This window comes from Poeciliopsis prolifica, unplaced genomic scaffold, assembly GCF_027474105.1.
Source record: "Poeciliopsis prolifica strain line A6 unplaced genomic scaffold, Auburn_PproV2 SCAFFOLD050, whole genome shotgun sequence".
In the NCBI taxonomy this organism is placed as follows: Eukaryota; Metazoa; Chordata; class Actinopteri; order Cyprinodontiformes; family Poeciliidae; genus Poeciliopsis; species Poeciliopsis prolifica.
Genome location: NW_026562425.1, coordinates 1,143,641 through 1,152,331, shown reverse-complemented (window position 1 = coordinate 1,152,331; position 8,691 = coordinate 1,143,641). Strand labels below are relative to the sequence as shown.

The 8,691-nt window shown below is 35.9% G+C and overlaps 1 protein-coding gene across 3 annotated transcripts in view; it reads left to right on the top strand.

Moving 5' to 3' along the window:
• The first annotated feature begins 1,906 nt into the window (after positions 1-1,906).
• The window catches only part of usp33 (ubiquitin specific peptidase 33), a 33,592-nt gene continuing 26,807 nt past the window's right edge, over positions 1,907-8,691 (top strand). For 2 of the 3 annotated variants that reach the window (XM_055058247.1, XM_055058245.1), the window contains exons 1-3: positions 1,907-2,057; positions 7,264-7,362; positions 8,345-8,398. In XM_055058247.1, coding sequence (XP_054914222.1) covers positions 7,279-7,362; positions 8,345-8,398 — 138 coding nt within the window. In that variant the 5' untranslated portion in view covers positions 1,907-2,057; positions 7,264-7,278. Of the gene's footprint in view, positions 2,058-6,820; positions 6,963-7,263; positions 7,363-8,344; positions 8,399-8,691 lie in introns of all 3 variants that reach the window. The other variant, XM_055058246.1, reaches the window with a different exon arrangement.

Here is an 8,691-nt window from a genome sequence, read left to right as displayed (position 1 = left end):
AAAATAAAAGCACAACCTCAAGTCTGTGGTTGTTCAGTTGTGTTTTGCGCCCTCTTCTGGTTTTGCGTAGTATTGCAGTGCATGATTCATGTCTTAGTGAAGGGAAAAACTTCAAGTATTTCATTATACACGTGAATATTATGAGGAGTTGCTTACAAGACAAGTCCACATCAAAAATAATGATATAAATATAAAATAAATGCACGGCACAATATGATTATAAAGGCTATTAGGGGAAAATATGAGGTCCGAATTAAGAATTATTTATTGTAAAATATTTTTTAAAATTGCCTTCTCTGTTGTTAACAGAAAACATAAATACGACTTTTTCCTCACTCCATTACAACTGCATTATTTTTCTTTATTTCACATTTTTTCCATTTTTGTATTCTCTGTAGATTTTCCTCATATTAACTTTTTATTTTCATTCCCAGTTTTTTCTTCTTTATAAAAGCTTTTTTTTTGTCCTCTGTTTCTTTTCTGGACTTGTCCATTAGCACATATAATTGCCTATAACTTCATGTGTTCCTTTACAGTTAACACAGCAAATAATCATATGAACTCTCTATTTTATGCCACAGATAAAGTAGTTACTCCTGTCTCAGCGCTTATCTGTTTCTCTCCTAAATGTTAGCATTAACTTTGTTTATATTTGTTTATATTTTCCGATATAAACAAATGAGTCAAGATTTTCAATGCTTAATTGTTTGCCTTTGACAATAATAAAAAAGTGATGCGACTGAAATAGATGTATAAAAATGGGTCAATTATGGCTGGACTCGGCATTCAAGATCGGATTTAGAAATCCAGAAAAATTGGAGAAAAATAACTAATTAAAGTACACCCTCTTGAATTTTATTTATTAAATAGTAACATTTCTACAAACTTGACACACTACGAGTAATTTTACTGAATGAAAAACAAACATGTTTTAACCAAAAATGTACCTGAAACTCCTTTCATTTGTACACAAACTTCATTGTTCTACTGCCATTTTCTATCTGCTTTGCTTTCTATATCATTTGGAGATGAAGTGAACATACAGTAAATGTTAACATTTGACATATTTTTTCTTGCTCTAACATTCTACCATTCATACATTGTAAGTAGACTGTATGTTAAAAAATGTATTTGGAAAAATGTTGCTTCTTCCCTGAATTTGGACATTTTTAATTATAATTTAATACAAAAATGATAAAATTATAATTTTATGTTAGTCCATAAAATCCCAGGATTTGAATATACCTATTTTTGTCTGATGATACAATTTTAAATATGAATGATTGGTAACTGAATACTTGAGTATCCATTTAAAAAATATAGGTGAATTAATTAAACATGAGTAAAAATATATTGAAGTCATGCAACTCTTAAGGAAGTACAATTTGGGGCATTTACTCTGCCCATAACTGCTAAAAAAATGGTTGGTATTCCAACTTTTTCACACTAGGTGGCACTTGGGATGGGTTCACTGCACAATGTATTTAACTATTGTGTGAATACTCTTTACATGACACTGATTCTCAATCAAGAACTTATATATAATTTACTCTTATTGTAATTGATATTGATTATCTCTCTGAATAATATTTAGATCATCAATGAGAGTGTTTGTAAGTGAGAATAATTATAATACTTGATGATACTGACTTGATAAAGGATAACAGCGTTGCTAAATTTGAAAAAATGCAAATACACGAGACTGTAGTCAGGATTTGTTTTTCTGATTTTTATTCTTTTGTTTTTTTAATTTTAGGTTTATCAACTAATTTATTTATTTATTTAACGATTTATTTATGTATTTAACGCTTAATGTATTTTACACAACACCGGTGTTCCATCAAATCGTGCGACCATCGCATCCTGTGACGAAAAGGGGCGGGGACAGTTGTAACGTTAGCAACCACGCTGAGAGACGGGGAAGGGGGGAAGCGTTATCATTACAGTGAAGGATTGCCCTCTGAGAAAATGTCTCGAAATACAGACCAAATGTTTATCTGAAACGTCAACAAGAGCTGTGTTTACTTGAGAAGCGGCGTGTGTTTTAAATCGAGCCGGTAAGGACCGCGGGTGGTTTTATTTTTCTGGACAGCAAAGTCTCCTGTGTTGGTTCGTCACTGATCACCAGTAACCTTAGCCGGCTAATCAGTTAGCATGTCCGTTGCGAGATGGTTATCAGAGACGAAGCGACACACGCAGACATTTCTGTTCGTGTTTCAGTGAGAGTACGTTTATGCCGTGTTTTAACGTCAATACAGATGCTACGGTTAAGTTGAAACCCAAATAAGTGCTTTAAAATTGGTCAGTCACTGGCAGCGGGCTAATGCTAACAGCGAAGTCAGCCTGTGACGCCTCGCCTGATTTTGACAGCTCACTCTGAGAGGAGCAGCCGACCAGGCCAGAACCACACACTTCTGCAATCTGATTTAAATCCAGAAACGAGTAACCCGTTTCCTTTTCTTTATCATCACCGCATAAAGAGTCTATTTTCTTTCTTCCTTTAACATTAAATTCTTTAACTATTTCTTATTGGCTTCCAGGTAAACGACGCCGACGTCACGTTTTCTGCACAATGGCTTTTTTTGTTAACCCTGTTGTTGGTCTGCTCTTTTCTAAACCGAGATATTGCAATATCTCGAGGTATTCGCTTTTCCACGAATAGCACTTAATTATGCAATGAAAATATTATACAATTTTAGTTGAGCACGGGTTTTGTTTGCGATGCTTTGACTGTGAGGGCCCCACCCTGCATGTCAAAGCAGGATTAACACCCGCGGGGCCCCTTAAGCGTCTGAACGCACGGCCCCCTCAGGGACCCTATTTTAGTTAGAAGCTCTTTATATCACACATCACAAACGATAAAACCCAAATTTGGGGCAATTAGATGTATCTAAATGATGACTAATAGTTGACAGAAATTAAAATCTTGTTGTTTATTCCCAATTGACCTACAAATAATGATAATTTGACTGATTCTGACGTTTCTTTACAAACCTTAACCATAAATATTTGAAATATTTAAGTAATTATTAATATCAGGAGCACTCTATCTATCTATCTATCTATCTATCTATCTATCTATCTATCTATCTATCTATCTATCTATCTATCTATCTATCTATCTATCTATCTATCTATCTATCTAATAAAATGCATTAATTTGTAAATATGTATCTAAAACATCTTTTTATAACCTTATAGATCACATACTATCAATTTGAGTGTGTTACATGTTTTAATTTGGCAATAAAACTGATCCTATAATTTATTTTGATTTACCGAACAACATCCAATACCAATTTTACTTTTTTTAAAGTAGTCTCAAAAACAGTTTTTAATTGAGTATATTTTCACCCATCACAATTAGCATTAAAAATATCTATTTCAAGATATTCTACTTTATTGAGAAGAACCTGCACACAAAGCAGTTAATTCCAAATCGAGTAATCATACTGTCTCAGTAACTTTTGATTAAAAAGACAAAACAAGGCTATACATCATAAGTATATGGGCGCCCAAACGAAGATCCATGAGGATAATTAAATGTGTTTCATTCATAATATAAGTAAAGTGTATGATGAAACTTGCATGGCACTATTAATACTGCAGTAGCTTTTGATATGTCTGACAGATCTGGGCAATTAAATTATTAATTTGACTAGAGAGAAGAAAAAGTAGCTCTGACAATGAGATGTTTGATCGCTTGGTGTTTTAAGGAGAAATATAGAGAGAAACAGTTTTAATTTATAAATCTTACACTCCAATCCTGGGTGCACAGTGTAGAAGTGGTGTGAAAAGGTATAGTTTGAGATAAGTGTGATGCATATTACTCAAAAAATGTATATAATGCCTGTGATGTTAAGCTGCTTGCTTGTTTGTAATGACACTGTCTGCACTGCAGAGTGAAACCAGCTTCCCAGGTGTGTCTCTTTGTTGAGTTTATTGATCTTGACCTTTCAGCTATGCTTCCAAAGTTCAGTTCAAGCTTAGGCTGAAGGGTAAAATGATATAGAAATTAAGTGTTGCTTCACCACATGAATTACTTGTTTGTTTATTTGTATAAGAAGGAAGAGTCTGCATTTTGTAAACTATTCTCATAAGTAATTTTTATATTATTAATTAGCAGCGTGCACATTGACTTGAACGTCATTATATTTATTACAAGTTTGTATTAACTTATTTTGTTTGTATTTATCTCCCTGTTGAGATAAGCTAGGCTTTCATGACTTCCTGTTTGCAAGAGAAGAACATTAATGTTCCCTTAATGCTGTGAATAACTCTAAAGTCATCACCCTCCTAAATAACAACCATAAATGTATTAGAGGAATATAGCTTGTGTTTTATAGCGTTTAGCTCGATAAACCCATCAGATGTCTCGTTAAAGAGCCGCCGCTGTGCCTTTAGTTTTAATTGATGATTTGACAGTGCAATACATTTAAAACATGTTAAGTAAATTGCAGTGCAGTTGACGGTTTGCAGATGTGCTGCACAAAATATGGCTGCGTCTTTAGTTTGTTGCATTGGAAGTTTTCCAGTCTGCAGAGAAGACCTTTTCCTTTTTTACCTCCATGTGTGTTTTATTTGTTAATGTCACACTATATGTAAATAGTTGAATAATGAATGATTTTCAAACTCTCAAAAAACAATAAATCAATTAATTTCATAATAAATTAAAGCGAGCTTGCTAATTCCCATTTGCATGATTTATCTTTTTTCTCCTCTCCCTTTCTGACAAAAACTAAATGACAAAACTCTCCAGTCTCAACTGGTTATTTTTTGTTTGAGTTAATTTTGTCGACAGAGACTTCATAATTTAATTTATTTGCTGTTTCTGGTTTGTTTATTTTGGATATTTAAATTGTCTTCCAGTTCCTGGGTTAGACAATCAATTCAATTTGAAGTTTATTAATCTTTGAGAATGCGTTCCTGCATTATTATGCCATTACCATTATATTTCTTGAAAAGGGTTTCAGAGCAACAATGCTGCTTTAATCTTTTGTGCACATGCTTCTTTATTTGGATTTTTCTGATTTATTCCTGTTTCACTGCTGCTCTGTTTACCATCCCTTTAAAATCTAACATCACTGCTTTATGTCACAACTTAATACAAGAACCATGATTTCTGCACGCATGGAGATGACGATTGACTGTTTAATGCAACTGTTTCTCAAACAAAACGTTTGATCATATCACCTCACATATTCTTTCTCTCTGTGGCTTTACAAATATTCATCTGTGGTGTTCTAACGTTTTTGTAGGGGAGAAGAAATCCTGTGGAATGCTGCCTCTTTTTGATAATGCATTAGTTTTGGACAGTTGTTGTGACTTGTAACTGTGGCAACATGGTATAGTTTTTGCATCCGCTAGCACTTAATTAGCATCTCAAAAGTTCAAATAGTCCCAGAGGAGTTGAAAAGGAGGCTTTATGAATCCAGCTTTTCATCCACAAAACAAGACAGGAATTTAAAGAGGAGAAGCAAAAGCAAACAAGGTGGATTAGCAGCGCTTGCCAATGACTTATTGTATCATGCAGGACATATTACCATGGAATATTGTCTTTCCTGCCTTGATATTGAGGTGTTAGCATGTCCTACAGCAACAATCTTCAGTCAGAGGCCTCTAGTTTGTTGGAAGACTGACTGCTACGATGAGTTGCATTAACATAAAGTATTATTTATTTGATTTGGAATAATTACATACTAGTAAATAAATATGAAACCGTTTTAATCTGGACTACTGATCAACGAACAATAAGACGTTCTGATGAGCAAAATTAACATAAATCCTCACTGGAGGGGGCGCTGTGGTGGCACAGGGGCAAAGCACGACCCTCGTATTGAGTCATTAAGCCTTGTGGCAGTGGCCGCAGGTTTGATTCCCGGCCTAGCAACATTTGCTGCATGTCTTCCCCCTTTCCCATTACTCAGTTTCCTGTCAAACTACTTTCAAATGAAGCTCTCCATCCAACAAAACCTTTAAAAAAACCCTCACTAGAATGAGTAAATAATAATTGTTATTATTCAGATATTGTAGTTTGTTGTTAAATTATTGAACTGTTTCACATTCTGTCGCAGTTCAGCCACAAACTTCAACGTATTTAATTGGAATTCAAATCTTTTGGGTTATCTGTCAACCAGCTTTGCACGTCCAGAGGCTGAAAATGCTGCCAGTTCTCCAGGATGAAATGCCTCAAGTTCACACAGGCTTGGAAGGATAGCAGTAGTGTGGCTAAATCAATCTTCCAGTTTGGATTCTCAGTTGGATTTGGGTGTGGATTTTTATCTGGGACACATTCTGACACATAAATCAGCTGGAACTGGTCTCACTGGAAGTTGGACCTCCGCCACCGGGATTTCGTGAAGGATTGCCCTGTATTTAGCACCATTGATCTTCCCGTCAACTCAGACCAGCCTTGCTGTCCCTTCACCATGATGCTGTTCCAAAGAGGAGATAGTATGTTAGTTTTTCTACAAACAGCATCTTGCATGGAGGAAAAGAAATTCAGTTTTGGTCTCATCTCACTAGATCACAGTCTTTAGACATGTTTACTATTACCCTTAGCAAACACATCTTACATCCTTATATTGGATTGTACCAAACTAAACTAGTGCTGCAACTACTGATTACTTTAATTATTGATTATTTTGGCAATTAGCTCGTTAGCCTGATGGTTAATCAATTACACTGATGATGGTTGTAATGTGATGAAATATAAGTCGTTTAGCTTCAGAACTATGCTGCTCTGACTTGAACATTCCTTTCACTTTGAGTTTAGCATGTCTTAGTGTCTGTGTTTCATTTGTCTTTGTGATAACATTAGAAACACTCCCGATTGAACGAAGCAGCCGCTCACATGGCTGACAGTGATCAGGAACGTTGAGAAGGTATTTGCAGACTGCAGTCTCGCCGTTCCTGTTGTACCACTTCGGCCTGAAGGTTTGGATGCTTCAGTAGCAAATAAGGTCTGTTCCTGGAGTCAAACTATGATAAGATCACTTTCATGAATCTAGGTGTGACATGATGGGTTTTATTTTGAGTGGTTACTCAGCATATTGGTGTGTTAAATGTTTTTGTACACAAAGGCGTGGAAAAATTCGTCACACAGGGAGATGTGAGGTTGCAGTAAACTGATTGTTGTTTCCTGTGTCGGCCATCAGATGAAGGGTTTATGCGCAACCTTTTGAGAAAAACACAGAAAGTCACTGAACTTTTAAAGCTAATTTTACCAAACAGTGTTGATGTGCTTTTTGTTCTTGACTGCAGACTGGACAGTGAGGGATGCCGCCAGCGTCCAGCTGTGACTGCCCCCACCTGGACTGTGTGGGGGAAATCACCAAGGAGGAACTTATCCAGAAATCAAATGTCAGTCATTAAAGTACTATAAACTGTAATTCATCTTTTTATTTCTGCTGTTTTGTTGTGCTAAGCACACCACTGTGCTAATTGCTTAGCACAGTGGTGTCCACAGTCAGCCCTCAACGGGTCGGTCTCCTACATGTATCGGTTCTCTTTCTGGGTCAGCACACCCGAGGCCCTGTTCACATCACAGCAATTTTTGGTGAAAATTGAAGAGTTTTGTTGTGTTTGTATTGTACGTTTACATAAAACCACCAAATGTTTTCTTTGATAATGGCACAGTTTGAGAATGGGTTCCAGAGTGAAATGGTCCTTAGCTCACCTTATGGATGAAACCTAGTGACGCAAGTATCGTAGTGCGAGTTCAGCTTTTTATTCTTCTCTGCAATCTGTACCCTCCAAGGCTTGTCCAATCAGTTTCAGTCTGCTTATGCATGTCTGGCGTCAGTCATTCAAAAACATGGTTGTGTAAGCTGTATAGTGTGTGTCAGCAGATTAATAAGTAGGCTAAAAGAGACAAAATCTACAACAGACACACATAGTGCGTGTTTCCCCACAATATCTGTGGGAATGGTATCTGATGGGGAAACGCGAATCGGCATGCTTTCAAGTAGAACTGTTTTTTTTTTAAATACCGCACAGTTAGTTTAAAAAAAACCTAGCACCAAGTAGTGGTGTGGAGAGGGCATTACACCTTTTTGATGTGCACCATTACTGTGTAAACAAAGATTTGTAATTAGAAAGTCTTCATGTAAATGTGTTAACAGGAATGGAACAAAAATAAAATTTTTGTTGCATCATTGTCATGTAAACAGGGTCTCAATCAGAACATGCTTCATTAGCATACCTCTGCAGAACTTTGACATTCCATGAAGGAAACTGCATCATTTAAATCAGAGCAGAGGCGCATTTTAAACCGGCAGGACACTAGCTGTTGAGGACTGGAGCTGGACACCCATAACTTAGCATCTTTACCTCTCATTTTTAGGGCCAATGTCAAGACTGTAAAGTCAGGGGACCAAACCTGTGGGCTTGTTTGGAGGTAAGCTGATCTGACTCTCATACTCCATGAAGATTTTTATGCTTCTGTGACAACTAACTGCTGGCTGTGTTTTTTATGCAGATAATGTTTATTTTAGTAATTGTTTATTCCGACGATTAACTGATTATGATGGTGTAAAAACGGGCGCATTCTGCAGTTTTTTTCAGTTAATCTCTTAAGTTTATTTTTCAATATTAGAAATGCTTAAGAAAATGCAAATCAACAAAATGATTTAGTTTGTTTTTTATATTACAAAATAAACATTTTATTGCCAAGAATGCAAAAATGCAGCA